Genomic DNA, 27,808 nt, shown 5'->3' on the forward strand with positions numbered 1-27,808 from the left:
AAAAGATTCTGCAATTGTATCAGAAATACAAGCACCGTTACTTGTTTCTGATACTGGTCAAAGCCATCAATCATTTATAGAAACATTCACACAGCAGAGTTTTAGGGCCCACTCCTGCTCCGACTGATGTCAATGAGAGGTTTGCTATTGACTTCAACTGGATTAGAATCTATACTTTAGAAAGGATAAAATTCTTCAGTGGGAAGTATTGTCTTTGCTGCACTGATGAGACAAAAGCTGACTTTCCTCAGGGAAGAAATACAACATAAATATGTTAATAGTAATAATTATAATAATAAGAGACAATAATAATCTTGGATTTGACTCATCCTTCGATGTCTGTCTTTCTGTCTGTTAGAAAATAGCTGCCAAAATAGTCTACTTGATTTACTTGAGCCGATATCGTCTACTGCAGTGAGATTACTTATTGCTGTTTTATCACTTCAAATATGCTTTCTTGGTTTCTCTGTGTTTCTTTAAAAATTAATGTACAGGTCTTTTAAAAATAGAAACATGCTAAGAATCGTAATTACTTTGTCAGTCTATTTAAAGCCTGTCTTCAGACCTTCATAAAACTAGCAGATTCACTATTTCTGTAAAGAGATATTTAATTGCCATACCCTTGGGTTAGATCCTTTCCCACTTTTCCCAGTGGGCTGGCACTGAATAAACCAAAATGGTTTTGTCTATGATATTGCTTGGAATAGATACAGTTACTAATACTTAGCTCTTAATACTGAGCTTTTCATCCAGAGATCTCCAAGCGCTTTACAATGCATCCTTATCCCCATTTTATAGAAATGGAAAATGAGTCACAAGAAAATTAAATGACTTGCCCAATGCTATACAGCAGGTCAGTAACAGTGAGGAGTAGAACCCATGTCTACCGGCCAGTGCTCTACTCTCTTGACCAGCTTTAGTGAAGCAAGAATCTTTTTCAAAATTAAATCTATTTGGTTGAGAGGCTAAGGGTCTGCTCAACATCTGGAACTTCAAACAAGTGTTAAAGTTTTTTCACATGGTGGCATTAAATACTATTTTACCACCAATCTCTTTTCTTGTGTAAAGCTTTGATTTTCTATTCTTCTTACACTTTACATTTTTCTCCACCTTTTGGGGTCCTGATTCTTCACTGCCTTGTACCTTGTGTAATAATTTACTCCTGTGCAAAGTGAGCATAAAATGCTATCATTCTGATATGTTAGGAATTTTTTATACTTACTTTGCATAGGTATCAATGATAATGGTCCCTTCTCAGTGCAGGGGGATGGATTAGATGACCTCTCAAGGTTCCTTTCAGTCCTACAGTTCTATGACACATGATGCAGGGTTGTGAGGAACTAGGCCGTTTGTCTCTGCATTTAGTAGCAAAACTCTTCTATGGTTCCCCAGAACCTGAACCATATGATGCATTAGCTTGAGGTAAATTATCAATGGCAAACATACATCTAAGGCCTTGCATACATGAGAAAGTTGCAGCAGTTTTATTAAAGATGTGATTTTAAATCTATTTAGTCAAACTAGTGCAAACCTCTGTGTGGTAAGTCTTATTTCAGTTTAAGCCAAGTTTATTTTCATTTTAGCTTAAATCAATTAGAAATCAATTTAAACTGAATTAAGGCACTCTGAAATAAGAGTATGCATGCACAGATTTGCACTAGTTTAACTAAATAGGTTTTAAAACTTATTTAAGATAAACCAGTGCAACTTTTCTCTTGTTGACAAGGCCTAATTGTCTATGGGCCCAATCCAATAGCCACAGAAATCAATGGAAAGACTCCCATTGACTTAAATAGGCATTGAGTGAAGGCCTTAGTATCATGCAGATTCTTCAGTTACACATACATGACACTCTTCAATACAATATACACACAGACAGACATAAGTGTATGAAAATGTTTCTCCTCCTTTCTTTACCACAAATCTAATCCTGAGCTTCTAAACAGCAGACATTCAGTCCCCTGAATGACATTGCTTTGTAGATATAAACCACAGTCACCTTACAATAGTGCTTTATTTAGAAATGTGGGTGCACACTACACACATATAGGGGAGATTTTCAGCAGCACAAAGAGTCATTTAGGGGACCTCTCCTATTGACAATCAATGAAACCGGGACTTTTAAACTCCCATTAGTGCCTTTGAAAATCTCCCCCATGTTGTTTCATATGTTCTTTATTCCTTTGGCTCATGAGTCATCCATTTATGATTAATTGTGTTTTTTGTTATTTGAACTAAATTGTTTAGAAACCTTTGGACCTGGATAACTATACAGTGAAGTTTATTATTAATAATACTAATTAATAATAATAACTTATGGTGTCTGGGCAGTAGAGTCTCACTCATTTGGATGTTGGTTTGGATTAAGGCGTGTTTTATTTTAGCTTTGCAGAAGCTTTAGTTGAATCTTTTCTGCCATGGACAGTCCAATGGTATTTAAACAAATCCATCTGCCTTTTTTCTGTAGTCATAGAGCCAATCCAGCAAGGTGACAACCACCCTCAATTCCCAGAGAAGTCAGAAATCACAGAACCACTCAATATGATGTAGGACTGGGCCCAAAAATGCTGTGTCTCTGTTTGTACACGTGTGTCTGACTGTCTGTCTGTAAAGGGCTATGAAAATATAAGAATCTCAGGAAGCTGACACACAAATTCAGGAATGAATTGTCATTTACCTTTTTTCTGTCTAATGAACACAAGTATTTGATTAACATCAACAATGATAAATGTGACTCCAACGTGAAAAGCCTTAAACTACCTTAAAAACAGAATGACAAGAGTGACAAACTCTTGGAGCTGGGCACTGTAGGTATTCCTCTTGGCAGTCCAAGTGTATATCCCTACTGCTGTTTGATTTTTTTTAAATACTACATCAGATGCTGGCCAAAGGATTATAAAACGTTATGAAGTCACGTTAAACATTCTGAGACAGATTCTGTTCTGTGGTGAGGCTACACTGCACTGCTAGCAAAATCTGGTCTTAAAACTGACTTAACCAGCCAAGGGGGGATTGCCCCAGGTCAAGAGTGACCTCTAAAGGTGTGGCACTTGAGTAGGAGCTCTTATGCCTCTCCCCCTTCCTGCCAATGCCAGAGCAGGAAAAAGAGTGCATGGCTAGAGGAATGGGACATGCCTAATCATGCCCTTGTGCTATACTACTCTTCAGCTATTTTTTCAGTCTCTCCAAGCTGCTCTTACTCAGGGAGGGGGACCACCTCTGCACAAAATAGCATCACTAACATGACCTGGTTTTGAACCAGGAGTGTAAATGTAAATGTTTCTTTTTCCCATTATCTGAGAAATCTAGTTCCCCCATATTATGCATGTTCTGGCAACAGCAAAGGAGTTATATGTTTCTTCAACAATCTCTTATAAAATGTGTGCATGGTATTACATAGTGCATATTTTCAGTGCATAGATCAGCCACACTACTCAGTGGCAGAGCAGTTAAAATAGCTGCCACCATAGCCTTTTGGTAAACCAGGCAACAAGCTTTTCAGAGACTTATCAGCAAAACACTCTGAAACAAATCCTCAAGTGGGCCAAAGCTCTACCTAGTGCCCTTGCAGAGCTGGAGGCAGAGGTGACATTCAACCCCCGGCACAAACTAGAGCAACCACAGGACTGTTCTATGCCAGCTGGAATAGCCCCACAGGGGTTGTTCTGATGGCCCAGGATAATTGGTGTTCATTCCAGGCTGACTGCTTCTTGCCAACGGCACACATATGACATACCCCATGTGTTGGGAAGGTAGAGGAAGAGCAGGTGGCATAGAGCTGGCTATGCTGGCCTTATGCTACTGGGTAATCCCCATGTTACAGGGGAATTTCCAGTTGCCTGGAGTGAGGATCTGACCCCTTTATCTAACCTACCATTCTTATTCAAAATTAAGCAAAAAAGAAGTATTGAACTAACCACTTCAGCTTACATCTGACATTGTTACCATCAAAATAGGGATAGCACACAAATTCCTAAAGCTCAGTGAGTGAAAAACAGAATATTTGTTGTTTGTTCTCATATTAAATTGCAGCAAAGCTCTTGGTTTGCAGTCTCCTGACATGTACTCCTGATTGTGCTGACCAAAACTGGGGCATTACCTTGTACCCTGACTTTGGTTCTAAACTTCAAAACAATAACAAACAACAACGTACCTGTGAAGTGTGAGGCTTAATCGGATACTGTGCTACTCATTCATTTCTGTGTGGTTATTTCATTGAATTGGCATTTTGGTATTTACCCAGGAAATTCTATAACCCTACTCAAGCCAACACAGTTGATTCCAAATGAAGTTGTGTGTATGCTAATGATGGCCAAGAAATACATTTATGTATCTCTGGTTCAGTGAAGCCTTCCCAAAATTATATGATAAATATCACTTACAGAGAAGGTTGTCACCACACTATTATTACGTGCTGGAACTGCTGTCCATTCACAAGTCTGACTGCATTTTATTGTTGAGCACAAGAACTGCCCTACCTGTTCCACACAAGAGAAATGTTCTTTACATGTGAGTAAACAAGCCCAGAGTCTCACAAACTTTTAAAAAAACATGTCTTACAACAAAGCTGTTTCAGACTTATATGTGAAATTAATTCAGATTGTCACACTTTAGGGGCCAGATCCTCAAATAGTGTAAACCAGCACAGCACCATTGAGGATCTGGCTAAAAGTGACTATTGTAGAATAAGATTTACTACAGTGTTACACTTAATTGCCCTAAACATTACAACCAATAAGTAAGTTATTTCTAGTTTTGCAAATCTAGATGTATATTAGCAAAGAGTTCCTTCTCCTTTAAATGTTAAATGGAAACTACTTGGCTTCCATTATATTATTTCCATTACATTGGCTTTCATCACTTTCCACCACATTACCTACACAATCAAGTGACTTTAAAACAAATATACATTACCTGGTTATTATTATTTATTTGTACTGCAGTTGTGTCTAGAAGCACTAATTAGGGAACAGGGCCCTATTGTGATAGGCACTGTAAAGATAGGCAATAAAAAGATCATCTTAGCCCTGAAGAGCTCACAATCTAAGTTATGACAAAATGCAACAAATAAATGAGACAAACAAGAGAATAGGGAGGGCAACTACATATGGTTATACTGGGCCTTTGATTTTGTTAATAATAACAATAAACACTTCACATGTTCAAAGTGCTATACCAACATTAAAAGCCAATTTGTGGCACTGGGAGGAGTGACTCTGTTCTGACTCTCTACATTTTGCTTCCCACGTCTTCTGAAGAATACATCTGCCACCTTTTTCTGCATCAAAGCACTTGGAATCACCTTACAAAGTCAAAAATAAGATTTTAAAATCAATGTATAAATCTGATTAGAAGTCAGTGCAGGCATCAGAGCAGGAAAAATGTGCAATGATCATTTAGAACAGCTACTGTAAATAGCCTCTCTACAGTATTTTAAGCATGTTGAAGCCTATGAACCAACAGATCAATTATTCAAATAGTAAAGCCTCATAATAGTACTGAAGGTGACTGGAGAACAGACTAGCACCTCAGTATTACTCTTGAAGAACATTACAGATTATATCCCAGTGATTTAAAAAAAAAGCCCTCAATAAAATGGGGCTAGTATGAAGCAGTGGAGCTCCACTGGCTAGCAACTGGGCACGTGAGTCAAGACACCTGGGTTCTATTCCTCCCTGCCAGTTACTCTGCCAATGAGTTGTTCTGTGACTTTAAGTTGCTATTCATTGGGAGTCATAAGTGATCAGCAGTTCTGAAAATCATGCCAGTCACCTCTCTAAGCCTGAGTTTACTGCGTGGAGATACTGGAATGGTAATAATATAGATCTTTGTGGACTTTGGATGAAAGTTACTCTATAAGTACAAATTATCATTATTACAGATGCTACATGGTCACTAACATTCAAGATCTGGCTGTAAAACAACACCAAGAGTCTTATTTTTAGAAACAAGGAGAAGAACACAAGTCTATTCCATGCCACAGAAGCAGTAGAAACTGTTGCATGTGTCTGAGTTAACCAACATGATTTCAGTCTTGTTCAGTTCAGTTTTGGAAATCGTTGAGCCACTCAGTCCTGAACGAAAAGGAGGACTTGTGGCACCTTAGAGACTAACCAATTTATTAGAGCATAAGCTTTCGTGAGCTACAGCTCACTTCTTCAGATGCATATCGTGGAAACTGCAGCAGGCTTTATATATACACAGAGAATATGAAACAATACCTATTCCCACCCCACTGTCCTGCTGGTAATAGCTTATCTAAAGTGATTTCCAGCACAAATCCAGGTTTTCTCACCCTCCACCCCCCCTCACAAATTCACTCTCCTGCTGGTGATAGCCCATCCAAAGTGATAACTCTTTACACAATGTGCATGACAATTAAGCTGGGCTATTTCCTGCATAAATCCAGGTTCTCACATCCCCCCCACCCCCATACACACACAAACTCACTCTCCTGCTGGTAATAGCTCATCCAAACTGACCACTCTTCAAGTTAAAATCCAAGTTAAACCAGAACATCTGGGGGGGGGGGGTAGGAAAAAACAAGAGGAAACAGGCTACCTTGCATAATGACTTAGCCACTCCAAGTCTCTATTTAAGCCTAAATTAATAGTATCCAATTTGCAAATGAATTCCAATTCAGCAGTTTCTCGCTGGAGTCTGGATTTGAAGTTTTTTTGTTTTAAGATAGCGACCTTCATGTCTGTGATCGCGTGACCAGAGAGATTGAAGTGTTCTCCGACTGGTTTATGAATGTTATAATTCTTGACATCTGATTTGTGTCCATTTATTCTTTTACGTAGAGACTGTCCAGTTTGACCAATGTACATGGCAGAGGGGCATTGCTGGCACATGATGGCATATATCACATTGGGGGATGTGCAGGTGAACGAGCCTCTGATAGTGTGGCTGATGTTATTAGGCCCTGTGATGGTGTCCCCTGAATAGATATGTGGGCACAGTTGGCAACGGGCTTTGTTGCAAGGATAAGTTCCTGGGTTAGTGGTTCTGTTGTGTGGTATGTGGTTGTTGGTGAGTATTTGCTTCAGGTTGCGGGGCTGTCTGTAGGCAAGGACTGGCCTGTCTCCCAAGATTTGTGAGAGTGTTGGGTCATCCTTTAGGATAGGTTGTAGATCCTTAATAATGCGTTGGAGGGGTTTTAGTTGGGGGCTGAAGGTGACGGCTAGTGGCGTTCCGGAAACCTACTGACCGCTATTCCTACCTGCATGCCTCCAGCTTTCACCCTGACCACACCACACGATCCATCGTCTACAGCCAAGCTCTGCGATACAACCGCATTTGCTCCAACCCCTCAGACAGAGACAAACACCTACAAGATCTCTGTCAAGCTTTCTTACAACTACAATACCCACCTGCAGAAGTAAAGAAACAGATTGATAGAGCCAGAAGAGTTCCCAGAAGTTACCTACTACAGGACAGGCCTAACAAAGAAAATAACAGAACGCCACTAGCCGTCACCTTCAGCCCCCAACTAAAACCCCTCCAACGCATTATTAAGGATCTACAACCTATCCTAAAGGATGACCCAACACTCTCACAAATCTTGGGAGACAGGCCAGTCCTTGCCTACAGACAGCCCCGCAACCTGAAGCAAATACTCACCAACAACCACATACCACACAACAGAACCACTAACCCAGGAACTTATCCTTGCAACAAAGCCCGTTGCCAACTGTGCCCACATATCTATTCAGGGGACACCATCACAGGGCCTAATAACATCAGCCACACTATCAGAGGCTCATTCACCTGCACATCCACCAATGTGATATATGCCATCATGTGCCAGCAATGCCCCTCTGCCATGTACATTGGTCAAACTGGACAGTCTCTACGTAAAAGAATAAATGGACACAAATCAGATGTCAAGAATTATAACATTCATAAACCAGTCGGAGAACACTTCAATCTCTCTGGTCACGCGATCACAGACATGAAGGTCGCTATCTTAAAACAAAAAAACTTCAAATCCAGACTCCAGCGAGAAACTGCTGAATTGGAATTCATTTGCAAATTGGATACTATTAATTTAGGCTTAAATAGAGACTTGGAGTGGCTAAGTCATTATGCAAGGTAGCCTGTTTCCTCTTGTTTTTTCCTACCCCCCCCCCCCAGATGTTCTGGTTTAACTTGGATTTTAACTTGAAGAGTGGTCAGTTTGGATGAGCTATTACCAGCAGGAGAGTGAGTTTGTGTGTGTATGGGGGTGGGGGGGATGTGAGAACCTGGATTTATGCAGGAAATAGCCCAGCTTAATTGTCATGCACATTGTGTAAAGAGTTATCACTTTGGATGGGCTATCACCAGCAGGAGAGTGAATTTGTGTGGGGGGGTGGAGGGTGAGAAAACCTGGATTTGTGCTGGAAATCACTTTAGATAAGCTATTACCAGCAGGACAGTGGGGTGGGAATAGGTATTGTTTCATATTCTCTGTGTATATATAAAGCCTGCTGCAGTTTCCACGATATGCATCTGAAGAAGTGAGCTGTAGCTCACGAAAGCTTATGCTCTAATAAATTGGTTAGTCTCTAAGGTGCCACAAGTCCTCCTTTTCTTTTTGCGAATACAGACTAACACGGCTGTTACTCTGAAATCAGTCCTGAACGTACTCCAGGCACTGCAACAAAACCAATGCTGCAGTTGAAACATCAGGAGTGTGGGAGAGTTAGATTTCACTGTCATCAGCATATGAGCTATGTGATAACATATTCATGGAAAACTGAAGCCAGAGGTAAAGTCTGAACCCCGCACACAGCCCTGAGAAACACTGCAATATCTTAGAAACTTGAGCAAAGCAGGAAACAGTGGAGAAAATATGATACCAAAGATATTAAAGATATTCTAGTAAGACTTCACAATAGACAATATCAAAAGGTGGATGACAGATCTAGGAGACCAGCAAACGTTATGGCCCACAACCTGTCTTAACAAAGAAGTTATTGCAGACATTGCATTCTCCACAAAGCATTCTCCATGGAGCATAATCAGAATCCTTGCTAAAACTCATCATATATTTTGTCCTGTAATGAATGCACAGCTTTTCAGTGACTTCCTTTTCAAGGATGTTAGCCACGAATGGTTATTTAGAAAATGGGAGGGACTTTACAGGTTTATCAAGTTTTGCCGGGAGGTGGCTCTGCCACCAAAAGAGTAACAGTTACTAGTATTGGGACAGTCAGGAGTCCTCCTGATAACTTGAATTGATAGCTTTTATTCCTATACCTATTCTTATCATCAGCACTTTGGAATGGATGTATCAGCTGTTGCATTCTGAAAAATGTTGATTTTACCGACAAGCACTCTTACACTAAAGAGCTTTTATTGAGCCAATACATACAGTACATCTATTATTATACAATTGAATGAAGCACAGTATTTCAATACCCTCCGACTGAACATAGGAATGAATAATATGGATGTCATTTGTGCCTCTCAGACATGAAGCCTATAAAATGTTGCCAATATTTGTTAAATGCCATATATTAAATCACATTGTATAGACATCAAAGGAAAACTAATGTCCCAATTATCCTTCCCCATCCCACAGCCTCCAAAACTAACATCTCTGCACTTCATTGAGCTAAGTGAGTGATTCATTTTTTCAAAGAAACAACAAAGTGACTTGAGCTGCCTTAGAATGTATCCAGCCCCAGGTTCCCTGTCCATTCTTAGGCTCAATGGGGGAAAGACCTTTGTCTTGAACTCAACCCAGTTCAGAAAGCAGAGGCTCCCACCAGCCTCAAAGAGCAAAATGGTCACACAAACCTTGCCCAGCCCCAAACAAAGCAAAGGCTGTTTCCTTTTGTTACCAAGAACACATTGCCCATTTGCATGTATGTATGCATTGCCAAATCTAAGCAGAAGGGGATCAGGTCATTACCCACTGCTGATTGAACACAATATCTATCAAACAGAATGTCACTTTAAATCACTATTCTCTCCCTACCCCCACCTTCCTCTGGTTTAAAGTGCTGATGCAGGGATCTGGAAATAAGCAGCAGCTCAGCGTTTTTATCCTTTGCACTAGCAATCCAAAGCACTTACTTCTCCCCAGCCCCTCAGCTTTCCACTCAGTCTCCTCCACTGCCCCGTAGCGTCTCATTGGTTTCTCTGTCTCCGTGCTGGCAGAGATGGCTCTCTTTAACTCCACGCCTGAGTGCATGGCTACTGCCCGGGCAATCTGTGTGCATGGGGCTTCCCTGTTTACTCCATCCAAGCCGGGGCTGCAGGGCTCCGGTTCAGCCCTTTCCTGGGCTGGACTGGAAGGCGCTGCTGAGCTCACTGCACCTCGTCGCCGAGGTGGTACCCGAGGAGGAGGAGGGGAAGGGATGCAGCGCACATGCTCAGTGCGAGGATGCTGTCTACAGAAGCGCTGGGTGAGAGCAAGGGATGTGTTGGGAGGGGAAGGCAGGAAAACAATGGGAAAAAAACATGCCGTGGGGGGAGAGGAAGTCACTGGCTGGGGATTCTGCCACAGGTTGGGAAGGACAAGGGCTGGGGATAGTATTTTCCAGGCAGGGACGCAAAGGAAGAAGATCCCCCAAGCGATTGTGGAGGAGGATGCTTCCCACTTCACAAGGAACCTCCCTCCAAAGCCCATCTCTATGGTCCTATCTCCTGACCCCTCCCCAAAGCTGCTCTCCCCACCAGGCACTGGCTAGCTTCCCTCTCCCCCTCATACAAGTACCTAGCCTAACCCCCACCCTCTATCATCTTCTGTTCATGCCCACTTCGGCTCCTGATCTTTTTGAGGGCAGCTGGGTGGGTCACTCACTCTCCATCTTCATTCCTTCTAGAGGCGTAATGAAGAGTAGTCAGGAGACATGGAGAGTCCAGATTTATGAACTCTTGACTAGAAGTTTATTCTTCAGGGCAGGGATTGTCTTTCTTTTTGTGTCTTGTGCAGCGCTGAGCACAACAGGTTCATGTCACAGCTCATAAATAATAATACCATGGACAGCTAAGCTTTACTTTCACAGTAAACCCTCCAGTCCCCCCGTGCATTTCAACAGCCTCTGCAAGTGTTCTGCAGAGCTCCACACTTTCTAACTTCACTTTCAGCAAAAGCCAGAGGATCTCATCCAAACAAATGATTTGGTTTTGCATTTCTCATGAATGTGTAGGTTCACTGTCTGTGCAGTCTCCTGGGATTAGAAGAGAAGGAAATGATTATGCAGAAAGCTAATTTCCAACTGTAGCAATTATTAGTTTTATTTTATTGTCTGATGAGTGGGTAAAATTTTCTAATAACACTTCTCTTTTCAATTATGTAGTGCCTTTCATCCAAAGCTCCCATAGCACTTTACTGTTAGTGATATTACATTGTGCAGATGGGAAGCCCAGACAAAGCATAGTTAATTAACTTGCCCATTGCCACTCAGCAAGTCAGTGATAGAGTAAGGATCAGCACTGACATCTTCTGCCTCCCCAGTCAGTGTTTTAACCACTGGACCACACTGTCTCCTTATGAACACATACATAAAAAAGCTAAGTGAGATCAAATGACTGATTCATGACAACTGATGGATTTCCAGTAATTCTGAGCCTTTATTTTCAATTACAGACATACAAAGGGGTGTAGAAAGTGTGTGGAAGGGATTTCAAAATATGATGTTGGTTTTCTTGAGGTCAGCATTGGGGGAGTTATTTTTAATTTTGGAGCAGTAGGGGCTGCACAAAAAAAGCAAAATTCAAAATTGTAGCATTGAGAGAATCTCTACCTAGTTGCATTTCTGCTTTTCACTGAATGAAGCCAGCTAGCAAACTAGAATTACTTAGACAATGTTTTAGAAAGCTTGCAGGACACCTGGCTCCTTCCCTCTAATCTGCAGTCTGTGGAGATTTGCTGGGACTATTTTGGGTCCCGGACATTCTGGAATTGCTCTCAGTGACTAGGAACTGCTGAGTCGTGGCAGATTTCGGCCTTTAGTGAGAAGGAGCCCAGCGAGAGCTGTGAGTCAGAAGCAGCGTAGCAGGTGGCAGAACAATGCACAGCTAACTGGGTGACTATGTGACTGCCTGAGGGTGGCTGTATTGGCTCACTTGAAGGAATGAAGAACAGAGGAGTGGGAGGAAGACAAAAGCCTATCTGGGATAGGAGCCAGGTTTAGACTAGGAGATAGAGGCTGAGTGGGGAGGAGGGCCAATATGTGGATGCATCTGGGCCCCATTTAGGTTTAATACATCCCTTGGATGCTTTTCATAATTGCAACCCAAATGCTTTCTTTATGAGATGGAGGAAGAATCTAGGAAAATAATCAAATATTTTAAGATCTGAGTTTGCTAACATGAAAGAAGAAAGAAATAGCAGTAGTTAGAAATCATGATACTTCGAGAAATGAACTGTAGGTGACAGAGCATATTAGTCAATTAATCATATTCTGATAGTGCTTTAACCTATGTACCTTTGATACAGCTACATAATAATATTGGGGCCTGAACCTGCAAACAGTTACACATGTGAGTATTTGAGTAGTCCCAATGAGTTCACATGGAAGCATTTGCAGGATTGAGGTCTTAGTTCAGAAGAAATTAAGTTGCTTATGTTCTATTATTTTTGCTGTTGTGATTGGCATCATTTGCAGTAGAATTAATTTCCCTGCAGCTAATGATGCCCTTGAATGCACCTCAGAAAGATATTTACTCTTATGCCCACAAAGTTTATTCTCTTTTACTGAATGCAACATGGGGAAAGAAACTATGAAAATCTCAGTTCATTCCAGTTATTCAGAAGTTTGAGATGTAGAAAAATACAGATGTCCTTCAGGTCTGATTTATATTTCTCTCATGAAATCATACCACCTGTCTGCTTTAGTTTCCTGCCAGTTCCTACAATGATTTATTCATCAAGTAATGTCATCAGGTACTGTGGCTAGTCATTTGAAATTGGACAATTTGTGTGTCTGCCAATCTATTACCCTCTTACCCTCCAGTACATACCAATGATCTCATGTAGCAGCCAAGACACTATATATAATGTTTGCTCTTTACTCAGAGAATGGCAGCATGCCATGTAAATCAGGGTAGAAGAAGGTGTGTGTGAAGAATCTTTGGCTTCACATAGCTTGCCAGGGATCTATAGATTTTTTTTTTTTTTTTGCTTCAGGCTCCCACAGATCCTTTGTTTACGGGGGTACAAGAGGCCTTGTTCTTTCCACAGGTCTCAATCTCAGCTCAGTGAAGGCATGACACAGCAAAGAAACCACTGCAAGACCTCACAACAATGTAGAAGGGTTTATTTCTTTACGGTATTTTTTCACAGGAGGGAATGGTCTCTCTCTAATTTCCCAGTCTCAAATGCCATAGGCAATTTATTGCTCAGGTTAATTTAGTGAGATTCAGCAGAAAAGTTGGCTACATTTGTTTCATGGTTAGCCTATTTAACATCTGAGGGAAAAAGATTCTGTTTTCATCAAGCACATTCATTTTGGAATATGCTTAAGATGCTGTAGGCATATCCTTCTTGAAACCAGATCTAAAATCAGCTGACAATATTTTCCTTGATGTTTATCACAAATGCATTGACCCCAGTTCTGAGCTGTGGCTCAAAGCAGCTCACAAGGCAAGGGGGGAAAGCGCTTCATGGCCCATTTATGGGACAACAGATTCAGGGCTGGCTGGGAGACGATTTGAACTTTGGTGAAAGCTAGAGGAGCCAGAGGGCTGCTATAATTTACACTCAGCTGTAATAGCCCACAAGAAACTTTTGTCCTGAGAATAGCCAGATCACAGCAGCATTTTCTTCATTCCCCTTTCCCTGGGAAAGCTCCTGGCATAGCCTTATGACTAGCATAAAGGGGAAAGGGAGGCAGGTCTATATTGTCCTGGCAATCTGATTACACCAATGATATTATCCAAGGGCCAGATCTGGCTAGTTCATGGCCACAGTGGAAGCAGGAAGTAGGGTATCTGTTCTTTTTCAGACAGTGGAGTCATTCTGACATAATGAAAATATTGGTAAAACTTCTGCAAAGCTTTATATTTATTCATCATTAAAATTAACATTTCTAAATTTGATCTAGTGAAGTAAAATGAAATTATGGATTATATGTAAAAGTATTTTATCTTTTGCTTATATTCATGTATACTATACACTTCAGTGTCTGATTTTAATTTCTTGTTGGAGGAGGCCAGCAGATTTTTTTGTTTTTGTTTTTAACCTTATTGAGGCTTTTAGATCCTGTTTATACTATAGTTGAAATCATACTAGCAACAAGTTGTTGACTCTAGCACAATTCTACCATCGTTTCTTAGTTAGCTTGGCCAGGGATTTTTTTCCTGAGCAACTTACTAGCCAAACCATAGACTCTGTAGCATGATATAAAAACAAACACCTTAGAGAGCTTTACAGCATTGTTCTAAAACCCAGTACAGCACAGTTTATATGAACTAATTCCTGCTTATACTGGTACCATCTGCACTTGAATTTCAACCATGTCAATTCTCCCTCAATGATTCAATTTTGTAGTGTAGAATGGACCTGCCTGTGTTTTCAGAGTGTCCATTAAGCCTGGGACATGTCCACGTGTGCTCTAACCAGATTCCCCAATACAGATGAACATATAGCATAAATGAAATCAATAGCCTGGGAAACTGGATCTGTGAACAAGACCGCATTAAGCATTACATATAATCTCCTGTCCTCATAATGTCATGAGCCGTCTACCCAGACAAATTTACTATGTAAGGAGATTGGGGTATAATACTTCAGTGCCCCCAATGACATTATAACACAGTTTGATCTTGCCAGTGTATATGCAACCAATCATGTCACTGATTCATGTTACTGCCCTATAAAAATCAGGGCTCTTTCTCTCTTTGTTTCTGATATTGTGTCTATCACATTTTCTTTTAAAATTTATAATATTAGGCAAAAGTAAATTTAATTAGTTTCTTCAAAGTATATAAATCCTAATTAAAAATAGCGGGGCAAGCAGTCACTTAGTATCTTTTTGAAGTTTATAACTATGTTCAGTTGTGTGCTGTCATGAAAGAAGAACTCTTAGAGGCACTGATCCTGCCCCCTTCCACATCAGTGGGAGTCCAGAGGGATGCAGGAGTCTGCTCTCCTTATGCAAGATCAGGGTCATGGCTACTAGATTAATGTGTATCATGTCTCAGTATTGATATTACTTCCTCATTATGAATATTTCCCATACCATGAATAGTTACTGCCTTATTTATGTATTTACATGGCTTTTCCAATCAATAATCATTCCTGTAAATGTATTTTAAGCTAAAATAACTTCATATATAATTCAAACTAGTTGCAGGTAAATAATTGGAGTGTTACTCATTTCCCACTGGTGCTTTACATTTCTACCAGGATTGGAAAAGTACTCTGTAGTTTAAAGGCAGTATGGCAAGGCATTCTAAGAAGCAGATTAAAGGGAGATATGAAGTTCCTTGAATTTAAGATGCGGATCAGAGCATGTGTGTATTCACGTTCTCTAAGTTATATGTCATCTTATTCTGATTTCTTGATTTTTGATTAATGCTTGGAATGTGAAATATTAAATGGGTACACCTCTGGGTTTAATATATCACTGTCTACCTGTTTAATCAAGAATGAATTAATGAAACAACTGAGCATGTAATTAGTAATTCTTTATTATTTCCATTTACTTATATTTAAAGTACTGTTTCTGAGGAAAAATGACAAGAGACATTACCAAAAAAATGCCAAGCGAAAAATGACATGACTGGCAAAATTTAGTGGACATTTTCTTCATTTAATACTGCACCATTTTGTGTTCCCAAAGTTGGGGGGAAAATATCTGCAAATTTGCCATTTTTCTGGCCTCACATGTGAATTTGTCCCACAGTCTTTCTGACTTGTAATTGAAACTGTGTAAAACCAGGCCACGTAAGGTCTCATTTTGTTATCCCTAACCTAGAGCTCACTCCTTCAAGGGGCTGAACTCTCTCGTCCCAATCCAGCAAAGCCCTTAAGCATGCATTCAGCTTTAAGCATGAGTTTTCCATTATCACATGCTTAAAATTAAACAAGTGCTTAAAGGCTTTGCTGGATCAGGGATACAGCACTCAGATTCTTGCAGGATTGAGCTCCTAAAACACAGACCAGGTTGACCAAGCCTCATAAACCTTTGTGCCTGAACTGGGTTTCAAGAGAAGCTGAGCTGATTTATGGCTTTGGATGGACACTGGCAAAATATGGGTTATGCTGAGTTTTTGTTTAAAGGGGGTGGTTTGTTTGAAGCCAGGGGTTTGGTGTCTGTGTCTATACAATGTCTGATTGCAAACGTTGCAGAGAGATCAATAATAGAGACCACACCAGCGTTTTAAAAAAAATCTATTTACTTAGCATCCATTCTGCTGTGTGGAAGGTCAGATTACAGAATACAAAATACAGGAGCCCTAGAAGTACAAACTGGTATTCCATCTACATGGGCATATGCAGATCCAGGCAGATAGAACAGAAACAGTTTGAGTAGCCCAGTTGAGGGTTAATGACCGAGTTTCATCTGACAGTACTTTGGACCACAACAAAAGATATCGGACTTTTTATTTTTCTTCGTAAACTCATGCTACAGTCACACTTTGCTCTTTGATTGTAAATTTTACAGCAGTACGCTAAAAGCCATCATAGTATCTTTACTTTTCCTTGACTTGCAAAAGTTGCATTTATTACAAATAGTACTGGTAATAAAGTCCTCAGTATAATACTCACATTTTTCCATCTTTGGACCAATTTCAGCAGCTTGTCATGTAGGTGAGCCATTATTTTGCTTTTTTTTTTTTTAAAGCAGAGTTTTTACATGAGTGTTGGGTGGTGTAGCGGGGTGATTACCCGCTCCGGCCCTGACAGGGCTGGGGCTGTGGGGGAAAAGCCCAGCCGGATTAAGGGAGCAGCCGCAGCTGTGGCCAGCTCAGTCAAGCCCAGCTGGCCCCATAAGAGGCTGTGAGCCAGGACCCCAGTCAGTCTTCCTCTGCCTGGAGAGGGAGAAGGGCCTGGCTGCAAGGTGCTGAGCAGCACACCCAGATTGGAGCAGGGCTGGGGAAGGGCCAGAGGAGCTAGGAGCCCCGGCCTGGAAAGCCTCAGGCTGCAGGCCTGACTACAGGCCAAATAGGTGCAGGGTTGCAGAGGGGCAGCCCATGGGTAGCAGGTCCAAACCCCCTTGCCTGTGATGAATGGCATATACACTGCAGTCTGCCCCCGATACAAGGGGCTAAGTGAGGACTGGCAGTAGCCCAAACTGAGGCAAGGTGGAGTTAGAGGGTGGGGGTTCCCCTGGGTGGGGAGACCCAGAACCTGAGAGTGTGGGGGTACTGCCAGAGGGACCCCAGAGAAAGGGACACCGGGTCCTGGGAGGGACACAGGGGCTGGTGGTAAGGCGGATCACCGGGCTGCAGAGGGCGCTGTGGGGCTAGATGAGCTAATTCCCAATGACTGCCAGCAGGAGGCGCCATAGGAGTGAGTCCAAACCTTTACAGGTGATAATAGATACACAGAAAACCAGATTCCTGAATTACACAAAGATACAGGGTCTAGGATATGATAGGTTGCATGCTAACAAAAGTGTACAATAGTGTATTGAATTTTAATACACAGATACTTCTGTTAAAATAAAAAGTCATATAAAACATGCCAACACAGTATCACTCTGCCATCTCACTTAGGGCCTGAGTTTACCTGCATTGGCATTAGAAAGTCTAAAAATTAAAGGTAATTGCATGTGGACATCCATTTCTCCTGCACAAGCGCTGATCTTACATGAGAGCTCAAAAACGTTCACAGGCCCAGAGGCATAGAAGAGGGATATGTTATTTTGTTGCTGGTCCACAAAAAAATAAAACTACAAGGACAACAAAAAAAACCAATTCAGTATAAGAGCAATTTTACACATGCAATACAATAGGTATGCCTGTCCCTTCCTCTTAATAGTCTCTTATCTCCTTCACCTTGAAATGGCAGCTATAATCTTCCAATCTCCTGCTTCAGTCTGATGGTCAAATTGTGCCATTTATTCACTGGGCTGGGCAGTGGACAATGTGGAACTGTACAGCCCCACAGGTCTAAGGGAGATGTAATTCCCTCCCTTAACAGCCTGGTGAATATGGGACTATGCAAGCTATATCATCTGCAAGGACAGTGCAACATGATCCACTAAATGCAGCCAGTCCATTCTCTGTGCCAGCACAGCACCCTACCTCCTACCTGTTCCATACGGGATGCTTGCGCCAGGAGAGACATGCAAAGTAGCCCCTGTACTCCTCTGTGCCAGGGGGAGCTACAGGTGATCCATGTCTCTCAGGGTATTCACAACTGTCTAAAGGCCAGATTTTAAAAAGTATTTATTTAGACACCTACAGATGCAGATAGGCACCTAATGGAAACTTCAAAGCACCCAGACCCCTAACTCCCTTTGGGAGTTGTGCAGGATTGAGCTCCCAGTGGGAGTCAGAGGCTAGGAGCTTTTGAAAATCCCACTAAGTGCCTATCTGCATCTTTAAGTGCCTAAATACATTTAAAAATTCATCTCCAAGTGACTGATTTGTTCTGTAAGGAGGATTCTGAAAAATCAGAGAAATATTGCACTGGAACAGTACAAGTACTTCCACATAACATCAGATGTAATTACTACACTCTACTAGTCTCTCATCACTGTGTATTGTGACCATTTTCAATCGAGCATGTAATTAATGTAAAGTCTTTCAAACAATATCACTGGCCTACTATGGCAGCTCAGGTACAGCTAACAATCTTGTTGTATTTTGGATGTGAAAATAAAAGTACGTGATGCATGAAATGGAAGCAGACGAGCATATTTTATTAGATAAGTAAATGTGGTGCTTATTGCAGAGAGTGAGATATCAAACCCCATCATTACCAAGACTATATCAAGGGCCTGAGCATGCAATCCTAAAACAGACAAACCACACATATTGAATTATATGGCAGTTTTGCCTGAGCTACGGCTGTAGGATTGGGCTGTTAAAGTAATGGTGAGATGAGAACACCACAAGCATTAGAGGAATGCCAGAAAAATAGATTCCTCAATCTCAACCACTAAACAAGGATGAGAGAAAGACTGAAGATGTTACATAAGCCATGCACTAGTGGGAAACGTGAAAGTAAGGGGAAGAAAGCTCCACCTAAAAAGCCTGTGGCATCACTACCACAGGTGCAGTCAGGGGGGAAACTGGTCTTCTGATAAAAGCTCAGGAACAGGGGTTAGGGAATGAATGTCCTCTACCATATGCTCCCTGTATGACCATGGGGAAATCATGTGTGCCTCAGTTTTCCCAGCCATCAACTAGTCAGAAAAGGGCATTGGGAGGGTGTCATAAATCTAAAGGGAAGGGTAAACACCTTTAAATCCCTCCTGGCCAGAGAAAAAACCCTTTCACCTGTAAAGGGTTAAGAAGCTAGGATAACGTTGCTGGCACCTGACCAAAATGACCAATGAGGAGACAAGATACTTTCAAAGCTGGAGGGGGGGGCAGAAACAAAGGTTCTCTCTGTCTGTATGATGCTTTTGCTGGGAACAGAAAAGGAATGGAGTCTTAGAACTTAGTAAGTAATCTAGCTAGATATGCATTAGATTCTGTTTTCTTTAAATAGCTGATAAAATAAGCTGTGCTGAATGGAATGTATATTCCTGTTTCTGTGTCTTTTTGTAACTTAAGGTTTTGCCTAGAGGGATTCTCTATGTTTTGAATCTGATTACCCTGTAAGGTATTTACCATCCTGATTTTACAGAGGTGATTCTTTTACTTTTTCTTCAATTAAAATTCTTCTTTTAAGAACCTGATTGCTTTTTCATTGTTCTTAAGATCCAAGGGGTTTGGTCTGTGTTCACCGATGCAAATTGGTGAGGATGTTTATCAAGCCTTCCCCAGGAAAGGGGGTGTAGGGTTTGGGAAGATTTTGGGGGGAAAGACTTTTCCAAGCAGGCTCTTTCCCTGTTATATATTTGTTAGACGCTTGGTGGTGGCAGCTATAAAGTCCAAGGGCAAAAGGTAAAATAGTTTGTACCTTGGGGAAGTTTTAACCTAAGCTGGTAAAAATAAGCTTAGGGGGTTTTTCATGCAGGTCCCCACATCTGTATCCTAGAGTTCAGAGTCAGGAAGGAACCTTGACAGAGGGTTAACTAATTCAGGGCAAAAGCTGCCATCTCTCCACATGCAGAAGAGTCTCAGATGCTGTTGAACCCTGTAGTTGTGCTGTGTGTACATGTTTTGGAAGTTCATGTGGGTTGGAAACTATGCGTGTCATAGTTCAAACTGTTCAGTGTAGACTAGCTGTGTTACTGTGCTCGGCTTCTTGGGTACAGGATCATTGGGTCACTGACCAAATCCTTCCCACTTCCCTGGAGTGGGCCGCAAGAGCTGCAGAGACTACTCTATTCCTGAGACTGGGAAGTGGGCCTCAGGGCAGGCTCTCTAGAAGAGGATTACCTCTCTGTTCCCTCAAAGATCATCAGTCCCCAGCCCAATTATTCTGGGTGGGTGCTAAGAAGAGGATTTTCCCCCTTCATGTTCGTAAAAGGCTTTGAGCAGCTCAGATAAAAAATGCTGTAGAAATAAATGCAAAGAATTATTATATGGAAGTTCCAATGTAATTACGTTGCTAACAATGTTCCAATTCTCACATTTATCATTCTATCTTCATATTTGCACACATTCTACACTGTAGGTAAATCTGGCTTTTTCCTTAGACACTGGTGTTACATTGTAATCACTTCATTTTGCAAACACTTACTACAGTGGGGCCCTCTTATATTGTAACAATTTCTCACTGAACAACTTCATTCTAAGTAGAGGATCACTAGAACCAGAACTGGAATTTGCACATTACAATGGGAGGCCGTTTTGGACTTCCATTCTGCTTCCCTAGAAAGGTGTTTTCACTGTATGTGAGTTCACTAAAAAAAGACTCCACTGTATTTGACACAGCCTCTCACACTGGTCCCTTGTACATTATTGACCCATTTTCAGTATGGAGAAATGCAATGAGTTTTCTCTCTTGATTTTTGTCTTCCTTTGAGACTCTTGATTTCTCTCACCATAAGTCAAATAAGGTATACATTTTTAACACTGAGGATAATTAACCATTGGAACAATTTACTAAGGATCATGATGGATTCTCCATCACAGGCAAGTTTTATATCAAGATTGAATGTTTTTCTAAAAGATATGCTCTAGAAGTGGTTCTCAAACCTTTTTTCATTTGTGGACTCCTAAAAATTTTCAAATGGAGGTGAGGACTTTTTGGAAATCTATTGTCTGTATATATAATTGAATTCTGTTCAGTCAATTATCAGTCTTAGTCTTTCGCTGACCCCTTAGACATGGTCTGCGGACTACAGGTTGAGAACCACTACTCTAGGAATTATTTTGGGGAAGTTCTATAGGCTGTGTTATACAGGAGGGCAGACTAAATGTTTACAGTGGTCCCTTCTGGCCTCTGAATCTCTGAGAAGTCTGAAAGAATTTTCTCCAGAGCTGCTGCTAATCCATCAATTCATAAATTTCCAGCAGGGAGTTCCCTAAATCTGATTGCACCACTTTCTCTTCATACTAGAAAGACATCTGAAGTCCCGAAGAGTTTCATCTTCTGTTTTAACCGGTAACATACATAGCTTTACCTCTGCTGTTTTCCCTTATCATGGTCATCTGATACATCTCTATAATGCTTATGTACAAAAATAATTTACAGTATCAACAACTGTTGATCTGTAATAAAATAAGCAACTAAATTTACAGGGCCATAACCCCCTCTGTGCAGCTGAGGAGAGAATGATCAAAGATGGCTTTAAATTACCTTTCTTCTTCTCTAATCCTGGGGCCAGCTGAGGTCAGCCCCCATTGTAGTTTAGAAAAGCCTCAGGACCATAGCTCTGTGCCACTTGGAGATACACCTGCAATGAGGGAATCCCTAACTAGCTGATTAAGCTGCCTTTCTTCCTGGTTTGCAGAGCCAGAACAGTGAAAAGCAAGTGGAACAGGAGCCCACTCTATTCGACAAATCTGTTTCTAATGTGTATCTCTAACTGATAATAATCTTGCCTTTTTGTTTTCTTCAACAGCAGCCTTATGATGTACATTTCAAGAAATAAATGCAATTTGCATGAGAAGAAGGATAAACAGTTTAATAAAGTGCCAGGCATCCCATGCTATTTCACTGCATTCTCTTTTCCTGCTTGAATTCCACACAGATTTTAGCACAAGCAGCACTCACCTACTTTATGAACTGTGCATAGCATACCTTAAAAACTAACACATGAATTTTTTGACCGATGCTAATCTGTACATATTGTATTATAGGTATGGGGCGTGAAATGCACTTCTTTTGCTGCTCTGTCTGCCAGGCACCTCCAATACTATACTGACATCAGTGGAGTGATGATAGTGCAGCAGATGACCTATAGAACCAGTAGAGAAAAGGGTTAATGTATTATTATGAAGCACCGAAACAAACACCTCCAAATACAGGAAGATTCCAGCACCTCTTGTTTGTGAAAGTTGCTCTGCCTCATTTTATAAAATTTGTAGATTTGGTTTTATTTGCAAAACTCATTTCCATTCAGAGAAACACAAAATGTTTTCACTGAGGACAATTCCTTTCTAAATATCAAAATAATATAAAGTATCTATTACTTTGAATGGGTTCACAGAAATAAATATTTTTCTGTCCCTGTCCTAATACAATCCATCGTCTCATTTGCTTTTTTAATCACTGGTATAAACTGAGCAAGCATCTTAATTGAGCTGTTCACAATGACCCACAGATCTTTCTCCTGAGAGATTACAACCAATTCTAAACCCACAGGCATTTGCACAAGTAGTTTAAATTGTTGTCCCATTGTACTACATGTTGTTTACTTCAGACTGCCTCAAATCCATTGGACAGTTTCCTCTTCAAGAATTTCACAAATAAACGATTAAATTTAGCAGTGTCGAACACACTTCCACTACCTTTTGCATGTTTTTTTACACATCTATTGAAGTTTTCATTTTATGCCTTTCTTTCCTCCCTAATGTCCATGCTTGCGTCTGGAAATATATTACTTATTATCTAATAAAATAATAATAATCCCAGATTTCTATTTGCTTCTAATCTGAGAGGGAGCAGAGTCCAGTGGCTATAGCATAAGGCTTTGAAGGCAGGAGTTCTGGATTCTGTTCTTGGCTCTGCCCCTGAATTGCTGAATGACCCTCAGTATGTCATTAATATTTGAGACTCAATTTCCCCACCTGTAAAATGGGGTTAATAATCCTTATCCTAATAATCCCATAACCTGCTCTTTGTGATAAGGACCATGCAGTAGTAGGTGCCATCTTCTAGGTGTGACATAAAACTAAGGTCTTCGCTTGTGGTCAATGAAGATCCCATGGAACTTTTCACAAAAGCATGGGTTTATACACACACCACTAAAGATAACCATGTCCAAATAATGACTTTTACTGTTTACTGATTCTCTGCAAATATACAACCATTTTCCAAGTAAAATTAAATGGATGTTTCCCATCCTAATATATGAATATTCGTTGTACCCCTTTTCCCATTGCCATAAAGCGGGAATTGGCTGTACCAGCAGAGAATGGGAAGGCAGAAGCTTTCCAGGTTGCAAATGTGGCACCAATATTATTATTATTATTATTATGCTATACATACTTAGATGGTGCCCATCAGAATGTGATGTATATGGATGAGCCAAGCAGCTTCTCATGCACCATACTGTGAAACCTAAGGTTCTGGGCAATGTCAGTGAGTGCTGCTTTCCAGGGCAGGAAAAACTCTGCTGGGCTTTTTCTAGACACCAGCCTGAACTCCTAGCAGAATGTGACTCAGATATCAAAATGATCTAGGAAAGTACATTTTTTTTAAATTAGTGTAATTGGAAAACAGACTTTCAAATTCTCATTTGGCCAAATTCAGACCCTGTATAAACTACACAGCTACACTGAATAAAAACGAGTTGCTGTCACACCTGGTCAGAATTTGTCTTCGCTACTCATTTGATCTTAGAAACAACCCCATGAAATGGAGGTGTCATGTGAATACATGCCTGATAGCTGTTGGCAGAGAGCTCCCTCCTTTTGCTGAGCACCATCTTGACTTCTTTTATCTAGCCATACTTTTTTGGTGAATTCTGTGTAGTGTTCAGTTGGCATTAAGTCTATTGCGGCTCCTTTATGTGGGCTCTCTGGGACCACCTATGAAACATGCATCCAAACAGGCACGAGGGCAATCCTGCCCAGCTGCCAGTCCACGGTTTGATATTTTGGATGTTCTTGTTGTTAAGTACTGTATCGCCAACTCATTAGCCCTGCTTTGCAGAGGAGGCAAATACAAGTGTGCATTTGTAGGAAAAGTCATATTAGAGTCTCCTAATCTATAAAGTGGTAAGAAATTACAGTATTTCCAAAAACTAAGGGGCCAGATCTTCAGATGGTGTACACTGACAGAGCTCCAAAAACTTCAAAGGAGCTATGCCAATTTACACCAGCTGAGGATCTGGCCCAAGATAGCCACATTGTTTTGCATCTCCCACCCCTGAAACAGTCCTACTAACTGCCAAAGCTAGTGATTACAAAGAGGTTTTAGAACAGGAGGAGAGATTAGTGTTACTTATGTAGCCCTTTTCAAGAGAAACGGAGGGAGTAAAAGGATGTAAGGAGAGTGATCACTTTAGATAAGCTATTATTAGTAGGAGAGTGGGGTGGGGGGAGAGAAAACCTTTTGTAGTGATAAACACCCATTTTTTCATGGTCTGTGTGTATAAAAACATCTTCTGTATTTTCCACAGTATGCATCCGATGAAGTGAGCTGTAGCTCACGAAAGCTTATGCTCAAATAAATTGGTTAGTCTCCATGCCACAAGTACTCCTTTTCTTTTTAGATTCTTAAGTTCACTGAAACATAAGAACTACATGCTCCAGTGTGATTACACAAAAGAGAAAAGGAACAAAGAACTACCTTTCTATATACTGCAAACAGAAGAAACATGGAGATAAATCCTGAAGTTCTTACCCAGACAAAAATCCTATTTAAGCCAAGTTTCTGAATAACTGGCATCAGAAAAGTTTACAGCACTAATGCACAGCATGTATAAACATCCAAAGCTTTAAAAATAAAAGAGGGGTGTTCCACTCATTACAAATTCTACTAACAATTATAACTGTATATGAATCATTTCATCCACTAACGAATTGCAGCTACTTCAAGGGTGGAACTTGGCATATTGTTAACAGCACACAGCAAAGCAACACTATATCTCAGTCATCATTTTTTCTCCAAGAACTATATTCTTAATAACATTTTCATTTTGTGCATGCTGACAACGTAAAGAAACAGGGAACAGGAAATAACTGATGGTGTTGTCTTTCAACTCTGTGGGAGGGATTAGTAATCTGATATCAAACTGAACCTTATTTCTTATTATTTGCAATCCTGATAGCTGTCACATTTATTGGTAAAAGTTCAAAAACGATCACCAATGGAATGCTTTCCACATCGCAGCATATGGCATCTTACCACAGATCACATAGAGATTGTGTTTACTCTTTCTTGAAAACCTTGTCAATTTCCCTAATGTCAGCTCTTATTTTCCCTGAAATGGTACTCCTCCCTTTCTTCTAAATGAATGCAGTTTATCACTATACATTTAAGGCACATGCAGAAATAAAAATAAAAGCACTACCTATAATAGAATTATCACAAAAAGCATTAATATGAGCACATTATTTCTAATTTGCTTTTGAGTATGTATTGTCTCTATCATAGACATTCACCCATACTCCATACACTATGAATCTTACTGAAAAGGAATTCAAATATCCAAATATAATGTTGATTTTAAAAGTACTAACCAGAATAAATAAAGCCATCTTTTAATTGCCTCATTATCTTGAGGATATTAAATACACACACAGCAATAACAATTCCACAGCTACATCAGCCTTGCAAAATTCCATTCACTCATCCACTTGGGCAACTAGGCTAAATAGACAAGTACATAAAATATCGTTAATTTTTCCTTGTCATTGATCATTGTAGAGGGTGAGCAAATACATTTTGTGCTTAGGCTGGTAAATTTTGCAAGCCTACGTTATTGTCTTTGTACAGATTCTCATTGCAAACTAAGGCAAGAGTTTAAAAAATGTTATAATTGGTTTCTATAAAAAAAAGAGCACAATTTTTTCTCAGAATAAATATAGATTCAGTACCATAGGCTGCAATTCAGAGAAAACTCCAGTGAATGCAAAAGGAATCTTGCTCTCATAATAATTGGCAAGTATAAACACAGATGATTTAATGTTCTATCCCCCTTTTCTAGCAATTAGAAGTTGCTTGAAAATTAAATTACAGCTAATATTTCTCCCCAATGAGGCTGGCTACCATGTTGTGCAAATGCTCTCACTGCACTGTAAGAAGCAAGTGGCTGTCCAGAGGAGACTAGCTGCCAGCATGAAAATAATTAAACACCAATATACAATGGGCCTCTTTTCTGTGAAAATAAACAGGTGCAAAACCAAACTATTCCACTGTATATAATGACCACTGAGCACTGGGATGAAGATTCATTTTAAAACACAGAAATCTGCTGGCGGTGCAATTCATTGCCCTTTACAAGCACAGTTTAACCATTTAAAATAAATACTCCATTAAATAACTTTCTCATTTCTCTGATGGTTCTCCATCTGCATTGACCTTCTCTTTTTGGAACCACCGAAAAGCCGACTTTGCTGTGCCATCACCACTCTGTTGTGAAAAGCAAATGAAGATAGCCCAGAGAAAGCCACAGAGCCCAGTGTAAGCTGTTCTCAAGTAAACAGGGACCAGAACGAAGTTTGAAAGCTGTATTGGAAAGAGAGAGAGTTCATTGTTAGGACCTGATCCTGCATTCTTTAGACAACCAAAAATTCCAATGACTTCAATGGGAGCATTGGCGGGGGGCACAATGTAGGATAGGACTGTATGGCAAAGAAAGGGTTATTGAGTTCGCACTGACGTTAACTTGAAACTCACCTGCACAAAAGGCCAGTACATCAGTCCAGTCTGAAAAGAAAGCGATGGACTAATTACTATTATGTATTTCAGTTACAGTGATTTATTTCAAGTATTCCTTTTTATTGACAGTATTTAACAAGGACTAGGAAATACCTCACCAAAGTTAATAAAAGGTGTTCAATTTCAAATTAGGCAGTTCAAATAAGAGGTGGTAATATTAGAACTGCAAATAACCCCTATCAGCTGCTACCCTAAAAATGTCTAAGAGATTATTCTGCCTCGGTTTATATACAAAAATCTGACAATGCGAACTTCAAAATCATATGATGCCTGATATGTAAGCACATTTACCAGATGGCTGAACAAATGTTTAAATGAGTGAATGTTTATTTCAGCTGTGAATGAAAAATACCACTGAACTTTATATTTATTTCACACTTGCAACATTCCTTCTACTTGCTCATATACTGTAAACCTCTTTCTTAGAGCTGAACTGATTAATTTACACAGAGTAAGCAAGATCAGTAGAAGGACACTGTTAAACCAAATGTTCTTACAAATATATAGTGGGCACTGGTAATAAGAACACCCTCCATGGTGACAAAAATGCCCTTTTATCCTCCCAATGCAATAGTTCTATGATGAGAGGTGAAATGTTGCAATATTTATCCTGCTAATTTTTTTCTCATGATATATTTGTCTTCCAAGGCCTGGAAAATCTTGGAAGTCCCTGATTTGCTCAGTGTTAGGATTTGTGTTGGCTTTAACCCACACTTGTTAGCGTCACCTATCTACCATTTAAAATAA

The 27,808-nt window shown here is 40.3% G+C and overlaps 1 protein-coding gene across 4 annotated transcripts in view; it reads right to left on the reverse strand.

Annotated features, from left to right (window-relative positions):
* Nucleotides 1-27,808, reverse strand: part of BMERB1 (bMERB domain containing 1) — a 127,421-nt gene that overhangs the window by 94,353 nt on the left and 5,260 nt on the right. For 2 of the 4 annotated variants that reach the window (XM_073362358.1, XM_073362356.1), the window contains 2 exons: nt 27,020-27,049; nt 16,321-26,848 (listed from right to left, as the gene is read on the reverse strand). The exons of 1 other annotated variant lie outside the window; for it this stretch is intronic. In XM_073362358.1, coding sequence (XP_073218459.1) covers nt 26,745-26,848; nt 27,020-27,049 — 134 coding nt within the window. In that variant the 3' untranslated portion in view covers nt 16,321-26,744. Of the gene's footprint in view, nt 1-10,065; nt 10,428-16,320; nt 26,849-27,019; nt 27,050-27,808 lie in introns of those variants that run through there. One more of the 4 variants, XM_073362355.1, reaches the window with a different exon arrangement.

Source organism: Lepidochelys kempii, chromosome 10 (assembly GCF_965140265.1).
Source record: "Lepidochelys kempii isolate rLepKem1 chromosome 10, rLepKem1.hap2, whole genome shotgun sequence".
In the NCBI taxonomy this organism is placed as follows: domain Eukaryota; kingdom Metazoa; phylum Chordata; order Testudines; family Cheloniidae; genus Lepidochelys; species Lepidochelys kempii.